The sequence below is a fragment of the Desmodus rotundus genome, chromosome 5 (assembly GCF_022682495.2).
Source record: "Desmodus rotundus isolate HL8 chromosome 5, HLdesRot8A.1, whole genome shotgun sequence".
NCBI lineage: Eukaryota > Metazoa > Chordata > Mammalia > Chiroptera > Phyllostomidae > Desmodus > Desmodus rotundus.
Window position 1 is genome coordinate 123383141 of NC_071391.1, and position 20096 is coordinate 123403236.

Genomic DNA, 20096 nt, shown 5'->3' on the forward strand with positions numbered 1-20096 from the left:
TTTTTAAAGTCTCTTTTTGTGTCAAGTTTGTTATTGTTCCATTGGCCAAAGCAAACCACATGGCCAAGCCAGACTCTGTGTTAAGGCGCTAAAAAATTATGGAATAAAATGCATAGATCCAGGGATCCCATTAACTGGGCTATCATCAATTAATTTATCATGTACCTTAATGATGTTTTAATTCAGATTTCTTCAATTCCATCAAGAAAAGGTACCTTTATGCAATGCTAGTTTCTTTTTCTTTTCTTTCCTTTTTTTGAATGCTTCCTGAGTTCCCACGTCACCCTTGCACATGGGCCATGCTGACCTTCTCTGTATTGCTCCAGTCTTAGCGTAGGTGCTGCCGAAGCCAGTTTCTTATGAACAGTTTATGCTCTTTTAATCTCGTATTGAATGTGATTTAGCTGTTGATTTTACATGTTGGCATTCATTATATGTGAGGGAATAATATTCGTCACATTTGCATGTTCTGTCAAGATTTCCTTAGCTATTTTTATTATATTTGGCTATAAAACTATTTTAAAACAGCCCTGACCAGTGTGGCTCTGTTGGTTGGGCATCATCCTGCAAAGCGAAAGGTCACCAGATGGATTCCCAGTCATGGTGCATGCCTGGGTGGTGGGTCAAGTCCCCAGTTGGGGGGCATATGAGAGGCAACTGATCGATGTTTCTCTCTCACATTAGTGTTTCTGTTATTCTCTTCTTTCTTCCCTTCCCCTCTCTCTAAAAATAAATTTAATAATATTTTCTAAAAATGCTTTAAAATAGTTTAACTTTCAGCAAAAACATGTTTAAATGTCCTCCCTTGATTTCAATGGTTGAATAAGATGAACTTCCTTCTTTAGCTCGGATAAATCGATTTTTGTGTTTCCTTTTCATTGGACTGTTTTTAAAAACATTTTACTCTGGGCTATATTATGTTAACCCCAGAATCAAATAAAATTTTATGGTTGAGATAAAGGCTTAGTGGAGGTGCCAAGCTCACCTGAGATCAGTCAGAGAGCAAATGAAGGAGGCAGGCTTGAGTCTTCTTCTGGCTTAAAATCTCACTCGCTAAATTGTACCAAGGTAAGAACATTTGGCTAAGTGATGAAAATCTGTGTTTTGGGGCTGAATATACTTCCCACTTTCCTCCTCTCCTCTTTTGACTCCACCTCTTCACATCCTCCACTCCTCGACCTCCTCCTCCTTGTCTTACTCATTTAATAACCTATCAGGCGCTGAGCCTGATGCTGGGAACCTGAACATGACTGGGCAGCATGTCCCAGCCTTAGTTCACAGAGGCTGTCAATAGGTAAATGTAATATGGAAAATCCTCTTTCTCTTTCAAATGTGCACAAATCTGAGAGGTTGTGTGCGCTGTGGTGGGCTTGCTGATGAGTGGGCAGTCTTTATGATACGACGGCTTTAAAATTCATTATGTATGTGTTTCCGTTGATTGCTGCTTTTTGTGTTTGTTTACCTGCAGGGTTTTCCCTGCTTTGTTTAATAGCAGGGTGTTTCTAGATCCTGTGGCTTTCCCCATGGTCTTGTCATTTGTTTCCCAGCTGTTTCATTTTTCTTCGCTTTATTACCGTGGTTGTGCAACTTACTCGGGATTGAATTTACTGGGAGTTTATCTTTATTATCTCTGATTCTTTTTTTTTTAATTTTTTATCGTTATTCGATTACAGTTGTGTGCCTTTTCTCCCCATCCCTCCACTCCACTACTGCTGAACCCACCTCCCTCCCCCACCTCCATTCTCCCCCTTGATTTTGTCCATGTGTCCTTTATAGTAGTTCCTTATCTCTGATTCTTTGTTCCAAATATCCAACTTAGTTTTTAAGTTTCCTCTGTGTCCTTGTAAATCATTCAAGTTTACAAGTCTTAGCTGTAGTGTGTTTGGCTCTCTACAATCAATATTACTTTGAAATCTCCTTGAAAGTACTTGCTTGGAATTCTTAGTGCTGTACTACCTTCTCCAAGTTCTGGCAACTTCCTGTTCCCTCCAGCAATTCAATACTTGCTCAGTGAATCCATCTTAATGCTCTTTGAAGTTTGCTCTTTTCTTCTTTAGTTGAAATAGGGGTATGGGGTATTTATGAGCTTTGGGGGACTGTGTCTAGGAGGAGTCACCCGATACTGGCCTCTACTACCTGCCTGGAAGTTCTTGGTAGATTCCCAGCTCAGGTTTTCCTAACTTAATTTTTTTCCAATGGAAGAATAATACATAATTATTATAGAAAACTGAGAAAAATCAAAAAAAGTTTACAGAGACTTGGGGTGGTGAACACACAATACGATATACAGGTGATGTATTGTAGAATTGTACACTTGAAACCTATATAATTTTATTAATGAATGGTACCCTAATAAACTGAATAAAAAGTAAAAAAAAAAGATAAAAACCCAAAAAAGTGAAAAGAACAAAATGACCATCACTTTTTAACTTTGTTTCTATTTCTTTAATTTTGAGTGAAATTTTGAGTTATTTTAAAAAGTGAGAGGAAGGGAGAGAGAGAGAGAAGCATCAATTTGTTGTTCCACTTACTTATGCATTCATTGGTTGATTCTTATATATGCCCTGACCAGGGGTCGAACCCACAACATGGGTGTATTAGGCCAATGCTCTAACCAAGTGAGCTACTCTGCCAGGGCTGGTGAATATTTCATGCCAGTCCCTTCTGACCTGAAGTGTTGCTGTTGAGAAATCAGCTGAGAGCCTTATGCAAGCTCCTTTGTAGGTAACTAATTACTTTTCTCTTGCTTTTTAAAAGATTTCTCTTTGTCTTTATCCTTTGGCATTTTAATTATGATGTGTTTTGGTGTGGGCCTCTTTGGTTTATCTTAAAAAAAATTTTATTTATTTATTTCCAGAGAGAGGGGAAGGGAGGGAGAAAGAGTGGGAGAGAAACATCAATGTGTGGTTGCCTCTTGCACGCCCCCTACTGGGGACCTGGCCTGCAACCTAGGCCAGTGCCCTGACTGGGAATCCAACCGGCAACCTTTTTGTTCACAGGCCAGCACTCAATCTGCTGAGCCACACCAGCCAGGGCTGTTTTCAAGTTTCACTCATGTTGTATGTGTCAGAATTTCCTTCACTTTTAAGGCTGATTAATAGTGCATTGTGTGCTTATATGATACTTTATTTGTCTGCTAATGGACACTTGGCTTTTTCCACCATTTGATTATTGTGAATAGTGATGCTATGAACATTGATGTACTCAGTCAAGTAACATCTTAAACTGCAATGGAGCCCTACTACTTCTTCCTGTCCTCCCTCCTCCCCCTACCCCAGGCCCTGTTCCAGGCTGGCTCTGAGCCTCTCAGTGTTCTGATTGTAGCTACATCAGCTTCACAGGTGTAAAGAGAATTTTTTAAAACCCCCTTGACCTTTACCCTTTCTTCCTTGGCTGGACTTTGTCCAGCCAGGTTTATTTATAAACCACACAAAGCTCATTAACATAACTAAGCATTTCAGCAATCCACATTGCCACCTTTGTTACTGCAGGCAGGCACGTCCCAGGGATAAGACACTGAGACATGGCTGAGAAGAAAAGCAAGAGAGACTCCATTGGAATAAGGATGAAGGGCTGCCACACAAACAACGGATTTGTGCAAAATGAAGACATTCTGGAAAAGGACCTGGATCCAGGCGGCCCAGCCGACAGCCCACAGCACAGCATCATGTGCATCGTTGACCCAGAGGAGCCGGACTTAAAGAATATCCAGCCCTACGCAGGGATGCCCAAGGAGGTGCTCTTTCACTTCTCAGGCCAGGCCCGATACCGGGTGCCCCGAGAGGTCCTCTTCTGGCTCACCGTGGCTTCTGTGCTCGCGCTCATTGGGGCCACCATAGCCATCATCGCCGTCTCTCCCAAATGCCTCGACTGGTGGCAGGCAGGACCCATGTACCAGATCTACCCACGATCTTTCAAGGACAGCAACCAGGATGGCAATGGAGATCTAAAAGGTGCCTGGGGGACAGAGTGAGGGTGGGGCAGGATGAGGTGGAGGTGTGGCTTTCTCTGTCCTTGAAACCGAATTATATCTGGGTTGTATGGTAAGCATCTGCCAGTATGACTGGTCACACCTTGTTTATGGTCTTTTTAAAAGCCATCCAGCAGAACCCAGAAACCCTCCCTGTGTAATGAAAGACTACTTGGAGTACTTGGAGCCCCCAAAGAGTTGTTTAATTTACTTCTCATATGCGTAGTTGGTCACCAATTCTAACTTTTTTTTTAAGTATATTTTATTGATAATGCTAATACAGTTGTCCTATTTTTTCTCTCCCCTTTCTCCCCTTCTGCCCTGCACCACCCCTCCTTCCAGCATTCTCCCCCTTAGTTCATGTCCATGGTTGTACATGTAACTTCTTTGGCTTCTTCATTTCCCATACTATTCTTAACCTTCCCCGGTCTATTTTGTACCTACCATTTATGCTTCTTATTTCCTGTACCTTTCCCCCCTTTCTACCCCCGACCCCTCCCTGCTGATAACCCTCCATGTGATCTCCATTTCTGTGATTCTGATCCTCTAAGCAATTGTTTGCTTAGTTTGTTTTTATTTTTGTTTTTTTCTTAGGTTCAGTTGTTGATAGTTGTAAATTTGCTGTTCTTTTATTGTTCATAGTTTTGATCTTCTTCTTTTTCTTAGATAAGTCCCTTTAACATTTCATATAATAAAGGCTTGGTGATGATGAACTCCTTTAAGTTGACCTTATCTGGAAGCACTTTATCTGCCCTTCCATTCTAAATGATAGCTTTGTTGGATAGAGTAATCTTTTCTTTCCAGTCCCTTCTTGCCTGCAAGGTTTCTTTTGAGAAATCAGCAGACAGTCTCATGGGAACTCCTTTGTAGTTAACTGTCTCCTTTTCTCTTGCTGCTTTTAAGATTCTCTTTTTATCTTTAATCTTAGGTAACTTAATGATGATGTGCCTTGGTGTGTTCCTCTTTGGTTCCAACTTCTTTGGGACTCTCTGAGCTTCCTAGATTTGCATGTCTATTTCCTTCACCAGACTGGAGAAGTTTTCCTTCATTATTTTTTCAAATAAGTTTTCAATTTCTTGCTCTTCCTCTTCTCCTTCTGGTACCCCTATGGTTTGGATATTGGAATGTTTGAAGTTGTCCCAGAGGTTTCTAGGTCTCTCCTCATGTTTCTGAATTCTTGTTTTTTTATTTTGTTCTGGTAGAATGTTTATTTCTTCCTTCTGTTCCAAATCTTTGAATTGAGTCCCAGTTCCCTTCACTTCACTGTTCTCTTCACTGTTGGTTCCCTGTATATTTTTCTTTATTTCACTTTGCATAGCCTTCACTTCCTCCTCTATTTTGCAACCATACTCAATCATTTCTGTAAGCATCCTGATTACCAGTGTTTTGAACTGTGCATCTGATAGGTTGGTTATCTCCTTGTCACTTAGTCCTTTTTCTGGAGTTTTGATCTCTTCTTTCATTTGGCCTATATTTCTTTGTCTCGGTGCATCTGTTATATTGTAAGGGGTGGATCCTTAGGTGTTTGCCAGGGCAGGGCAGCCCACATTGCTGTATTGTGGCGCTGTATGTGGGGGAGAGGTCAGAGAAGTAACAATGCCACTTGCTGGGCTCTCACCTGCTTTCAGCCACTTCCCTCACTTCCCACAAGGGGATTGTGCCCTTTTTGGTGCTGCCCTGGTACTGATTCCTGGGTGGGTGGGTTTGTGTATGTTCTGGGATCCCGTAGGCCCTTCCAATGGCCTCTCCTGTGAGACTGGGACTTTTTCCCACTGCTACAAGCCCCACAGATTTTTACAGCCAGAGGTTTTGAAGTTTTGGTTTCCTGCACTGGAACCCTGGGTTGTGAGGTCTGTCTCGATCACCAGTTGTTCTTCCTGGCTTATCCACACACAAATGTGGAACCGCTTGGTCTGCCAGCTGCCACCTTGCCGTGTGTCCTCTCTGCCCCTCTTACCAGTCTGCAAGAAATTTTCTTTAACTCCTTGGTTGTCAGACTTCCATAAAGTTCGATTTCTGGAAGTTGTGGTGGTTTTTGGTTTTTAAATTGGTTCTTGTCCTTCTTCGGGTTGTGCAAGGAAGTGAAGCTTCCTCTACCTATGTCCCCATCTTGGCTGGAAGCTCATCAATTCTAACTTCTTACATGCAGCAGGTTTCCTCCTGAAAATTTCCTGCTTCTGTGCACTTTATAGTTGATTATCTCAGAGTGGCGCTTAGAACTGTGTTTCCATTATATGTCTTGGCTAGTTGGGCAGTCTGGCCGAGAGTTTCTTATTAGTGAATAAAGCATAAATAATATTTCAGGAAAAAAGTTGTGATGCCATTAAAAGGTGTAGGCTGAGCCTTTAAAGTATAAATCCTGAGAAATGAAGGGAAGGAAAAAAACATAGCAGTAGGTTGGTCATTACTTGAATTAAAGATTATTTAATACAACATCTGTATATTAGTAAAAAAGTAGAAATAAAAATTATATTTTTAAAGTTACACTAATAATCTTTTAGTGATTTAAGTATAGAATGTCCTTATAATTTATTATTTAAACCAGGACACTTTTAAGAGTAAAATTATGCCAGACAGGAGGTGTAAACTGGAACTGTCCTGGGCGAATCTGTTGACGTGGTCACCCTAGTTAAGGACAACAATAAGAACTAAATGGACAACGTCATTTTTGGTAGTGATTTTGATAGTGGTTTGGAGAAAGTAATACAGTATGGTTATTTTAATTGAGTGTGGGAGGTAGGAATGGGCTTAATCTAACTTTAAAATGGTACTGATAAATTCAAAATCTCTAACTTTTTAAAATAACTAATAAAAGGATTTTGTTTTGCACGCTCATGTCATTTTCTCTCTTTTTAAAAATCTTCCTGCCTCTTCACTAATTAAAATGCTATCCGTCCTTCACGGTGCAGTTCAAACCCCTGTCCTGCACTCATGTGTATTTTCTCCCTTTAGTCCTTCCTCGTCAGTGTGTGCCCTCCCTCCACAGAACTGTGGTGCTTTGGACTTCGTTTATGGCGCCCTCTGACACTGCCTGGTCTTATATCTGGGTGACTTCCCTTCCACACCCCACCCCCCTCCCTCATACCCAACCGCCCTAGCAAAAGTGTTCCCCGCCCCCCACAAAAGAGAGCTAAAAAAAATCCCTCAACCCAAAGATACATTCCCCACTTCCCGGTTCTCCCTTTGTACTGCATTCTAGGAACAGCTTTCCCTGGCTATGCGGAACTGAAGCGTTTTTTGTGAAATGGCAGAAAGTGAATAAGCAATTACCATCAATTTATATGGAAAAAAAATTGAATAGAGCACAGGTGCTCACAGACACAGTTCAAAGCTTCGGGGCTTGATGCTGAGGTGCTGGGCATAGTTTCTCCGGAAGGGACTTGGCAGGCCATTCTCTACTGCAGCCTGTGAACCACGGCCTCTATAATGGCTGCAGCAAGACAAACGCTAAACATGCTACTTTCGCCTTTTTTCCTTTTTAAAGAATTATTGATTGACTTTGGAGACAGAAGAAGGGAGAGAACAACATTGAGTTGTTGCTTCCCCCATCCATGCACTCATTGGATGCCCAAGCCCCCGCCCCGAACAACCCACAACCCTGGCTCTTGGGCTGCGCTCTAACCCCACTGAGGCTGGCCTTTTTTCTTCAGTGAAGTCCTCTTCGGAGTTCTTCTGGCTAGCAAAAGCAGGTATTAACTGAAGTCTTTGAGAAAGGAAAGTGACATAATATGACTTTCGACGAGTGGGGTGCACCTGTATACTCCAAATTCCTTAAAATACAGCAGCTTCTAATCAGCTCTTCTATTTGCCATTTACTCTCTCTCTCTCTCTCTCTCTCTCTATATATATATATATATATATATATTTATTTATTTATTTATTTATTTATGTATTTATTTTTTTGAGGAACTGGCTGCTCCCTGTAATCATTAGGTATTTGTCCTTGGGGTTAAAGGAATTTTGTTATTACCTGAAGAAACCAGTTTGGTTTCAGTTTGGTTTTGGTGATTGCCTTCTGTCCCCCAGAGTGTGAGCCTGGGATCCCTTTTTCACTTTTATCCTGTGTTTGTCCAGCCCAATTATTTTTATCATCTTGTCCCTTTGTGCCCATTTTTGAGATATATGGTATTGTTGTCCTGACTTAAATCAAACCCTTTTTTTTGCCTGTTGACACTCTGGGAGGTCTCAGAGCCCCCATGTGTGGGAACTGAGGCCCAGCAAGGACACAAACGGGCAGTCTGTCATAGGGGACATCCTCATGCCGGGAGGCGGGCGACTGTGGGTTTTGGCTTCAGTGACCTTTGGCCTGCTGTGTGACCCTGACAGGCGCCTGAGTCTATTTAGGACTCTGAACTAGGAGGAAGGAGCACACTACCTGCTAATTACCCTGCAAGGTTCCAAGTACAGAGAGCTTCATTCCTGCATCTCCTCTCAGCCGAGTCTAGAATTCTCTTCCGTGTAAATTCTTGGCCTCAGCACTGTCAGAGGAAATAGCATTACAAAAATAACTAAACCTTTGAGGAGCCACATTTAAAAAAAATAAAAAGAATCAAGTGAAATTAATTTTAACATTATATTTTGTTTAATATTTAAACGTATGATCACAATAACAATATTAAATAGGCGTTTTACATTCTTTCTTTTCACATCGGGTCTTCAAAGTCCAGTGTGGTTTACATTTACAGCACACTTCAGTTCAGACTTAGTCACGTTGTAAGTGGCTGTCGTACGGGACAGTGCCGCTCAAACGAGGTGACCGAAAGGGGCATTTGTTTTCTTCTTTGTACCTTGGCACTTGGGCTGGCAGCTGGCCTAGACTGGAAACCATGTGCAGAATCAAGTAATAATACTGCATCTTGGTGTTAAATATAAAAAACGAACGGGCCACAGGCAGATTTTATGTTATTGAAACTTTGTTAAAGGTCAAAGGTTATTGCCACAAGGCTAAGTTGATATCTTTGGTAGAACTAGACCTTACTATTTGAATTTTCACTCAAATTCAATGCAATTCCAAATATTTCTGTCTTATTATGTATATTTTGCTTTTAGGCAAATTCCTTTTATTTTTAATTCTTCAACCAAAAAACCCGATACTTTATTTACTTATTTTTCATGGCCTTGATTATTTTTCTTCAGGTATTCAAGATAAACTGGACTATATCAAAACCTTAAATATAAAAACTGTTTGGATTACTTCATTTTATAAATCATCCCTTAAAGATTTCCGACATGGTATTGAAGATTTCCGAGAAATCGACCCCATTTTTGGAACAATGAAAGACTTTGAGGACCTGGTTGCAGCCATACACGATAAGGGTAAACTGAATGGAAGGTGGGTGGCAGAGGGTGGCGGTTGACAAAAGCATTTCTGCAGGTGCTTACAGTATTTTTTCCTTAACTGTCATGTACTATTCTGATACAGTCTTTTCCTAACACTTGAAATGTCTTCACTCATTAGGTTTAAAATTAATCATCGATTTCATACCAAACCACACCAGTGATAAACACGCTTGGTTTCAACTGAGTCGTAACCGGACAGAGAAATATACTGATTATTATATCTGGCATAACTGTTCCCATGAGAATGGCATAACCACGCCACCCAACAACTGGGTAAGTACCAACCTGCCTGATTTACAAAGTGAAAATGGTCAGATCTTCAAGGATTAAAGTGGCTATTTTATAAAGCCCTTTTAAGGGAAAAAAGTTAATGGGTAGAGTTTATGAGAAGGGGAAAGTTTCCCAAAGAAATGAAAATAGGGTACCCAAGCCTCCTAATGTCACTCGAATTTCTGATTTCATTGTAGACCTAATGTGTTCTAGCAAATTAAATCTCTGCTCGCTGTTAACCTCTCCTTCCCTCCCTTCCCACTTTGTCCACCTTGGAGTCCATGTCCCATTCGTTTCATAAACAGTCTTTCTACTCTCCAGACCCCTTTGCCTTTCTGACATCCGGCACCCCCTACCCCTCCCTCCATCAAAACCCTAGCCGTAAATGAACTCAGCCTTCCAGGTGTTCTTTCCCTGACCTTTGCCTCTGGAGATAACGCACATTCCTTGTCTCCACCTGAAATGAGTCATCCAGTTTTCTTGGGAATTTTACTAAATTCAGCAAATTCAGCAGATCGATATGCCCTCCTTCCTTCTCAAACGTCCTAATTGCCTTCTCCCTATCTCATCATCCTCAGCAGGAAACTACTTCAAAGAGAGGACAGAAACGAACACACCTCCCCACCCCTGTTTCCACCCTCTGCATACTCACTTCTGAAACAGAGGCCGTGTCCTGCTTTCTGGGGTGACCGGATTGGTGCCAAAATTCCAGGAAGCTCAATGAAATCTGAACTTTAGATAAATAATGCATACTTTTTAGTATAAAATGTTGCATGGGCCATACTTGTAGAAATAATTATTCATTGTCTATCTGATGTATAGTTTTAACTGGGTGTCTTGTATTTTGCCTGGCAGCTCTCCTCCTGTCCCAGGCCAGTCTCTCCACTGGCTCTGGTTGACGTTCTCTCCTGCTTTCTGCTCAGCCTTTTACTCTGGATCCTCTCTCCCTGCTCCAGTCCCTCCTCTCTTCTTGACCGTCTCCATAAACATGTAAACAGGCAGGCTGCTGGGCATCAACTTTCAGATGATGCAAGGGCACTGGGAACCGCCATGTGTCAAAGCTGACTGTGTGATCTTCTCCCTCCACCTCCTGTGTCCCAGGTTCATCAAACGGCACCAGTATGCCGCCGGGTGACTAGGCCATCGGCAAGTCCTGGCAGTTTTACCTCCTTAATTTTTCTTTTCCCCAATCCACCCACTTGTAAAAATGATCCTGATAATAGCAAACATTTACTAAATGCCTGGTATGTTCCAGGCTCTGTGCTAAGTGTCTTATATTCATTAATTCACCTAATCTACCTTACAATCCTATAAGGTAGGCTTCGGCTCCTGTTTTGCAGGTGAGCAGACTGAGGCAGAGAGACATTAGGTACCTTGCCCAAAGCCACACAGCTAGTGAATGGCAGGACTGCGGACTGCATCTGGTCAGTCCACCTCTGCAGTCTGCTTTTAAAAATGGCAGCCTATACTTCACACTATGTCATCTCCTGCCTGCTGAACTGTAATTGCCGCATCTTTTGGTGTCCAGTTGTTCCACTCTTCCATCAGTTTTCTACTGCAGCCAAGGCTGTGTTTTTGTGTTAATTCAATAGTAGATTACAGAAATCTATGTAATATATGGTAGATGGATAAACACTTGGCAGTGTGCCTGTACAATGGAATGTTACTTGGCAATAAAAAGGAATAAACTATTGATACACACAACATGGATGAAGCTCGAAGTGGCTCTGCAGAGTGAAAAAAAGCCAGATAAAGAGTGCCTACTCTATAATTCCACTGACATGAAATTGTAGAAAATCTAGACTACTGTATAGTGGCAGGAAGTAGGTTAGTTGTTTACAGAGATGGGAGGGAGACAGGGAGGAATGGGGGAGTGGGATTTGGGGTAAGAAAGGATGGCTGTGTTCACTATTTGGAGCGTGGTGAGAGGTATGCATTTGTCCAGACTGATCCAATTGTATACTTTAAATACGTGCAGTTTGTTATATTCAATTATACCTGAGTAAAACTGTTTAAAAATATTTGTAATATACAGGGTCCGGCAGAAGTAATGCCTGCTTGGGTGTGGTTGATAGGGTATTAAAATGGGTGTGATAATTTATAGTTTTAATTTGAACATTTCACCTAAAATGTCGTAGGGTATGCTTGAGTGTGCTATTGTTATATTACAGAATTACATGCTTATGATTTTGTAATAAAGAAGGGGCGTTATTTGTGCCAGGCCCTGTATGTCTAAGCTAGAAAAATAATAATATAGTGAGCGTCAGTGAGCCCTTCCCCAAATTAAGAATTTGAATGTCTCCAAACCTGCCAAAACTACCTGTGGGCTCTCCTCTGCCCCACCTCCCCCACCCCCTCTGAGAGGGAGCCACTACCTTGAATGAGGGGTTTCCAAGTCCTTGCTTTTGTTTTGCCTTTACTACATATGCTACATGTTTTTAAGCTTTTTATTATTTAGTCTCTTTTGTTTTGAACTGTATGAGACTCATTATGCCACATGTAGTCTTTTGTTACTAGACTTTTCCCCCTCATTGTTTGGTGTGTGTGGTTCATACATTTTCACTGTGTAAATATTTTATGGTTTCGTTATCTAATCTTTAGCTGACGGAAAGTTGGGCTGTTTCAGTTTTCCTTTTTCTTTTTTACTACTAACAATGCCATTGTAAACATTCTCATTAATCTCCTTCTCCTGGGGCACGTGTGCAAGAGCTTCTTTAAGGTAAATGACTAGGGGTGAGATTGCCGGATGCGGGATACCATGGGCTCTGCAAGATAATGCCACATTAATTACCAAAGTGTTTGTGCCAGTTTATATAGCTTTGTAGAGTTCTTCTTGTATTCTGCATGCTGATTTTTTCTTGGTTATATCTACTATAAATATCTTATGCTGGTGTGTGTCCAGGTGGGCCATGAGGTGAGCTGATAAAGGTATGTTTACTCAAAAGTCAGCGGCTACTACTTAGCTTCAGCCAGGCGTTGCCATGGAAATGTGGACCCACAGTGATTAGGTCTTCCAACTAAAAAAAAGAGGAAGATGCATGCAAAATCCCTCTGTTTTTCAGTGTTGTCCAGATGCTGTCCTCTTTAGCATGAAATGAACAACTGCCCCCAGGTAGAGTCTGGAGGAACTATCACATTCAAGGACCCCCAAACAGACTGAGACGGAGTGGTGGGACACGTAGGAGAGTCCACCAGGGGAGTCACGGCAGGCAGCCACGGTGTGAGCGTTTCCAGAAAGAGGAAATCAGTACCAGTGTCAGACGCTGCTGGGTACCAACACCTCAAGTCCTAGATTTTTTTCCAAAAACCCAAGGGGTCTTGGATTTTGTTACACTTATCAGGCCATGATTCAATAGGCAATGGGCTCCAGCAGCTGAGACTCCCTTCCACTGGTTCTCCCACAGTGGGCGTCTCTTGGGTGGAGTGGGCTGGCATTTCAGTTGAGCCCCGGCCCCCTTCTCTTTGGCTTCCTTCTGGTGGATTCCCATGTATGTGGCCAAAGGAACAACTCCCCGTTTTCTAAAAGGTCTAGAGAACGTGTAGTGGATGAGATTCTCTTTCCTCTTCCCTTTGTAATTCATTTTGGTGAATTACTGGAGGATGGGTCCAGCCAAAAGGGGAGGACTAGTAGAGTTTTTAATTGAATGATTCTCATATTTTTCTGAGGATAGGGTCTAAATAATCACTCTGTCTGGATTCAAATGCCACGACTGACCAGTAAAATGTGTCTTTCTCCCAAATTGACCATCATTTGCTTTTCTTCACAAACAGGAATCCAGAGCCTGGATAAAAGGTTCAAGAAACTGCTAGAAATGTCTGCTCCATCAACTGGCCTTATCCTACATTTGAGAGCAGTAATTTGCTATTGTAATTGTTATAAAGAGCTGCTACTATACAAACACATCACCACATGTTTGGGAGCATTAGGACAGTGGATGGTATTTTAGGGAATTAATTTATCCAATGTTCTCCCTGGAAGAAAAATTCTGGGGATTTGTACACTCAGCCTGAGGTTAGAGCCAGGGATGGAAATTCATCACTTCTTTTTTTAAGGGCAACACCGGCACATGAATAATGCCAAATAGCTGATTTACTGTTTTCTGTTTGCTAGTTAAGTGTGTATGGAAATTCCAGCTGGCACTTTGACGAAGTACGAAACCAGTGTTATTTTCACCAGTTTACGAAGGAGCAACCTGATTTAAATTTCCGCAATCCCGATGTTCAAGAAGAAATAAAAGTGAGTATAGACACCTACGCCGACTTCTCTATGACGTGCTGTTTAAGTGGTTATTCGATATACCTCATGTTAAACAATAACTGTACGGGCAAAATCAAGTTGTGCAGGTAAATTCTGGGATTAAGGTGTCAGTCAGATGTAAACACAGACTCTCAGGTATGTCAGGGGAGCCTTCCTTCCTCTAACCCAAAAGAATTGAAATGGGAAGGAGGCAGAAACACCTGCTGCCTGAGCTTGGAGTTGCCCCGTGCCTGTGACAGTGAGCTGGTGCAGGCAGGTGGGCCGGACGTGGGTTCTGGCGTCTGGTGTCTGGCTCGAGCATTGGCAGCAGCCCCACCGTTGGCTGCACTGAGCTCAGAAGTGAGGCAGTGGCCTTTCGGATTCCTCTTCTATGTGAAACCCAGTGATGCAGTGTTCGTCTTGCAGGGCTCTTTGAACATCTGAAAATAAGCATGCACAAACTTCTGCATTCACTCAGTGAGGAGAATTAACTTACTTGCTGTGCCAGGCCCTGTTCTAAGCCCTGGGAATGCAACAGTGAATACGAGCAGCCCTGCCCTCAAGGCGTCTCTAGTGCACCGAGGGGATGGCAGGCAGGTACCAACCAAATGTATAACATTTCAGGTGGTGACTGCTAAGGGAAGGGGCTAGAAGTGTCAGGGCGTGGATTCAGAGATAGCCCTAACAGGAGGTCCCGCTTGGACAAAAACCTGAATTTTGAAAGGGAGCTGTGTAAATAGCTGGGGGCCGGGGTGGGGGGGATAGGGGGGAGGGAGAGAATTTCAGGCAGAGAGAAGAGCAAATGCACAGACCTGGAGAGAGTCTGTTTCCTGTGTTTCAGGAAGGACCTGAGGCCGGTGCCTAGGCTTGCCAGATACAAAAACAGGACACCTGGTGAAATTTTAATTTCCGATAAGCAATGAATAATGCAATATTTGGGGCATACTTCTACTGGAAAATTATTCATTGCCTATCGGAAATTAAAACTTAACTGGCTGTCCTGTACTTTATCTGGCAACCCTACCAGTGCACTGGAGTGCAATGAGGGAGAGAGTGAGGGAGCTGAGGTGCAAAGGGGGGTGGGGGTGGATGCTGTAGGGCCATGGGTGTGGTTGTCAGGGGTACATGCTGAGTTTTGGAAGATCCCTCACAGGAGGTTTCCTGCCGTGACCCAGGTGAGAGCCAACGGGCCGTGTTCTCACCTGTGTGGGGGCCATTCCAGTAATACCTGACACATGACTCAGAATAAACATTTGCCGTGTTGCTGTCATCATTAGTGCTTCTGCTCTGGCTGTAAAGAGTTTAGGTTAGTGGGGGAGTGCTCTGAGGTAGGGGGGCTGGAGACCACAGTGGAACAGCGAGGCATGGGTCCCTTTCTAACGCTCACCACGGCAGCCAAATGGAGAGGCCACTGTGTTGGAACCACAAAGTCACCTACACTTCTTAGGTTTGTTTTTAAATAACAGCTTTGAGATATAATTCCCATACTACAAACTTCACTCCTTTCAAGTGTGTCATTCAGTGGTTTTCCTATATTCGCAGAGTTATGCCACTATCACCACTAGTTTCAGAACATTTTTATCACCCCCAGAAGCGATCCATACCCACTAGTATTCACTCCCCAGGGTCCCGGCAACCAGTGATCTACTTTCTGTCTCTATGGATATGCTTGTTCTGGACATTTCCTAGAAATGAAATCACGTAATTATCTATCTATGATACATATCTATATTTAACTATTTGAGCAACTGCCAAATTGTTTTCCAAAGCAGCTGCCCCATGTCATAACCCCACCGGCAATGTGTGAGGTTCCAATTTCTCTGCGTCCTCACCAGCACTTGCTACTGTCTGTCTGATGGTCGTCATCCTAGTGGGTATGAAATGATATGCCCTGTGGTTTCGACTGGCAGTTCCCTGATGGTTAATGATGTTGAGCCTTTTTTCATGTATTTAGAGTTTTTATCTTCATTGAAGAAATGTCTTTTCACATCCTTCATCCATTTTTAAATTGTGTTGTCTTTTTTATTGTTGAGTTGTAAGCATTCTTTATATATTCTGGATACCGGACTTACAATTCATTGTATTCCATCCTGTGGGTCGCCTATTTACTGTTTTGATGATGCCCTTTGAAGCTCAAGAGTTTTTCATTGTTATGATGTCCAATGTATCTACTTTTTAATGTTGTTTCTTGTGCTTTTAGTGTCATAGTTAAGAACCATTGCCTAACCTGAGGTCATGAAGATTTACTTTCATGCTTTCTTCTAAGAGTTTTATAGTTTTAGCTCTTACATTTAATATACGATGTGAGGGGGTCCAACGTCATTCTTCGGCCTGTGGCTATCCGGTTATCCCGGCTCCATGTGTTAAAAAAAAGATCACCTTTTCTCCATTAAACCATTTTGAAATCCTTTTTAAAATCAATTGAGCAGAAATGTCAGGGTTTATTTCTGGACTCAGTTCTGTTCTGTTGATCTGTGTAGCTGTCCTTATGCCAGTATCTCATCGTCTGAATTAGTATAGCTTTGTAGTAAAATTTGAAATTGAGAGGCGTGAGTCCTCCAACTTCATTCTCCTCTTTGCAGATTGTTTGTCCCTTTTGGTTTCCGTGTGCATTTTCGGATGCCCTTGTCGATTCCTGCGGGAAGCCTGCTGCTAGGATTGTGATGGGGTTTACGCTGAACCTGTGCATCAGTGTGGGAGAGTATTGCCACCTTAACAACAATAAGGCTTCTGACCCACGAACACAGGACGTCTTTCCCCTTCTTTAGATCTTTAGTTACTTTCAACAATGTTTTGTTGTTCTTAGTGTACAAACCTTACACTTTTGTTAAATATATTCTTCCGGACTCCTTAGTTTTAGGACTGTTTCTACTATATATGTTTCAGGTTTTGCAGAATTGAAATAAACTGCGTTGGGAGCTATTCTAGAAGCAGGCACCATTGTCAGGCCAGCCAGCCCTGTATCTTTGAGAGATGAGGGTGTAGAAGTTTAAGGGGTCGCAGACACAGCGGACTGACTAGGGGTTAGTTTTAAACGTCTCTGGTGGAGTGTGGTCCCTCTGATTCTCCATTACCTAAGATCATTTGCAAGCCCACACTCCCTCTTCCTCCCATGTTCACTTACTGGGCACTTATTTGTGCCAAGTGCTTTGCCTGGATCATGTCATTTAATGCTCAGAACAAGCCTAACTCAGGAGACTTTTGCAGAGAAGGAAACTGAAGCCTAAAGAGGTGGAGTCACCCACCTGGGGAGAGGAGGACCCAGATTCAAACCCAGGCTTTGGGACTCCAAAGCCCTCGCTCTAAACCACAATGCCACATCTGACCTGAGGCAAACTGTTTCTCTCTGTGTGCTTCGTTTTCCTATACACTGTTTTTCAAGGAGGTTTTCAGTTCGAAATTCCTAAGTGCGAGTATAATCTAGTTGGTTCATCAGGCGGTGGGTTTCTACAGTCTCCTAGTGGCAATCGTGGTGGATTGTCTAGAGGTGTTTAGAAAAGTTGCTAAATTTTGCCTACATGGGCCAGCCAATACATTAGCTCTTTCTGACTACCCCATCTGCTCTCTTGCAGGCATCCAAGTAGTTGAGTGTGTGGCTAGGAGCCTTATTTACTGGTTTTGCAGGATGTAATCCCTCTTGGGATGAATCATTACTGTCTCTAGTTGAGAGGTTAGATGTTATTTGCAAGGTTGGTTTAGAAGATTTACTATTAGAAGTAAATCAGCAAGGCCAAGAAGGGAAGGCTCTTTGCTCCTGGAAAGTGACCTATCACATAAAGTGAACTCCCGACAGCCTCCTATACCCCCAGCAGCGCTTATCTCTTCGGTAGTTAAGCAGGTTAATTTTTGAAACCCAGAGGGTTTGTGGTGAGAAGGCATTTGGAATTGGTTTGCATACCAATCTGTACTTCTGTTTCCAGGTTCTCCTCAGATTGCAGATTGTCTGTATCTTGGGAGGCTGGCGTGCAGGGCACACCTAGCACAAAGCACCGTCCTCTCTTCTCCTCTGTCCTCCCCGTTGCACTGGTCATCAGGGGACTTGGCTGCACCATGAACTTCTCAGGGCTTGAGTGTTTTCAGCTAGAGAAGTCAGAAAGCCTTCTTGGAGAAGGTGATGTGTCCAATTACTTTAGTTTTTACTTGCACTCCAAATCCCTTATTTGATAAATGAGAAAACTGAGGCCTAGAGAGGTGAAGTGACCCAGTGGGCCCAGTGGGTTTGTGGCATAGGGAGGGAGAGACGCCAGATGCTCCGACCCCATGTCTGGGGATCAGTATGACCCTGGACCTGCCATGTGGAGGGAGTTCTGAGCCCCAGAGTAGGGGATCCTGGGGAGTTAGTGCATTCACAGCGGCTGTGGACAGGGAGCCCAGACGCCCTCCCAGTGTGAGATGGAATCCAGAGTAAGGGTCCACTCTTCTGCACCCGCATCGTGCACAGCAGCACGATGAGACATCCAGGCACAGCATTGCTGGAGACACCCTGCTCAACTGAAAATAAAACTCACTACCTGCTGAAAGAGCCAGCCCCGCGCTCGATGATGACAACTGCACCATTTATTGTGCCTCCTATAAGCTGTATGTTCTATTATTATAAATCACCTACTCATTTAACAAGATGCATTGCATGTTGATCAGAAGCCAGGGCTACTATGGTTGGTAAGTGAGACACATGTTGTAGCCGCCATTGGGCTGTATGCTGAAGGGGGTGATGGACAAACAGGCAATTATGGGAAGTGCGGTGAGTGACCGTGACAGTGGGCAGTAGGAGCGCACAGGGCGGGCACCTATCCTAGGCAGGGAGCCGTGGAGTGGGAGAGGTCAGGGGAGGTTTTCAGAGGAAGCAGTGACACCCAGTGCATGAGTAGGAACGGGCTAAGTGAAGAGGCAAGGGTGGGAGTGTTTCAAGCAGAGAGAAGGCCTGGATTATGGCGTAGCAGAAGGGACAGGAGTGTCCCATATGGCTGGGGGCAGTGTAGGAGAGGGGCTTGACTCCGCACGACTAGGGAGGGACGCGGTCTGAGTAGCACTGAAGGTTGTGGTGAGGATTTGAGTCTAAAAGGTCTCAGGGGAATAATTTTGGATTTGCATTTTGAAAAATCAGTCTGCCTTTGGAGAAGACGTCTGCGTGGAGCAGGCTTGGAGGCTGAGAGGCCAGGAAGGAGGGCGGGACGGCGATCGGGAAGGCGATGCTGGGGCTTTGGCCCTGGGAGGTGGCGTGGGGTCGCAGAGAAATCATCAGGACTTGGAGTGGGGTCGGCGTGACTCCCAGGCTTGGGATTTGAATGCTGACTGGGTGATGGTGCCATTTCCTGAGACGGGAGGCACAGGAAGTGGAAGGGGATGCCCTAGCTCTGCAGAGTTTGAGCTCTCTCTGAGACATCCAAGCATTCAGTGGAGAGTTGAATATAGGACTTGGAGCTCAGGGACAGGTCGGGTCTGAGATGCAACTTTGGGACTTGCTGAGGCATGGTCAGTGCCTGCAGAGGTCAGGAGAGAGCTGGGCAGGCTGTGATGAACCGGGGTCAGTTGCAGCTTAGCTTCAGCTGATCATTGTTTTGTTGGGACTGAGGGCCAGGTGTTGGTGGACCTTCCAATGAAAACAAATAAAGCACAGTCAGTAGGTAAGGGTGCCATAGAGTTCCAGTTCTGGTGCCACCTCTTACTGTATGACTTTGGTCAGGGCATGTCATCTCCCTGTGCCTCAGTTCCCTCGTTGGTAAAATAGGAACAGTAATAGTACATGCCTCATAGGGTTGTTTGGGGATGAAGGGTTTAACCTTGGTTAAAGCACTTGGGACAGTGTAGTCCTTATCATATAAGTACTTGTTAAATCACCAATACGTGGAGAGAGAAATGAGAAACACTGTTGCGAAGTGACCTGAAGAGAAGGTGTAAGAAGGAGCCCGAAGGAGCATGGACGTTTAAAGGCGGCACTGCTGGGTGCACAGACAAGGGGTGGCCACCCAGGGCCGGGGTATCCCGCAGTAAGGGACGGGTTCGTGGAAGACAAGGTTAGTCAGCAGCGTCAGCCAGGCCCATAAAGACCTGTTGAGACATAAAGGCCGAGATGGCGATTGACTCTAGCAGCGATACCTCCTTCACCTCACGGAGACCCTGCAGGTGGGTGTTATTTTATTTAAGGTTTAGCAAGATCCTGCCGATGCCCTTACTCATGCAGCTGGACCGTGGGGGAGGAGGACCGGACACGGAGGGTTCGGGTTCCAGAGCTGGGATCCTTCCTCTACTCCCTGCTCCCGGGCTGTTAGCTGAGAATTT

The 20096-nt window shown here is 43.7% G+C and overlaps 1 protein-coding gene and 1 non-coding gene across 4 annotated transcripts in view; one reads left to right on the forward strand and one right to left on the reverse strand.

Moving 5' to 3' along the window:
- Window positions 1-249: 249 nt before the first annotated feature.
- Window positions 250-352, reverse strand: LOC112298226 (U6 spliceosomal RNA). Its single transcript, XR_002974131.2, has one exon. It is a non-coding gene; the product is annotated as a U6 spliceosomal RNA (small nuclear RNA).
- A 697-nt stretch (window positions 353-1049) lies between these two features.
- Window positions 1050-20096, forward strand: part of SLC3A1 (solute carrier family 3 member 1) — a 32801-nt gene continuing 13754 nt past the window's right edge. The window contains exons 1-5 of one of the 3 annotated variants that reach the window (XM_024552869.4): window positions 1050-1068; window positions 3492-3953; window positions 9107-9286; window positions 9429-9583; window positions 13692-13817. In XM_024552869.4, coding sequence (XP_024408637.2) covers window positions 3524-3953; window positions 9107-9286; window positions 9429-9583; window positions 13692-13817 — 891 coding nt within the window. In that variant the 5' untranslated portion in view covers window positions 1050-1068; window positions 3492-3523. Of the gene's footprint in view, window positions 1069-2586; window positions 2725-3464; window positions 3954-9106; window positions 9287-9428; window positions 9584-13691; window positions 13818-20096 lie in introns of those variants that run through there. The other 2 variants (XM_053924213.2, XM_053924212.1) reach the window with 2 other exon arrangements.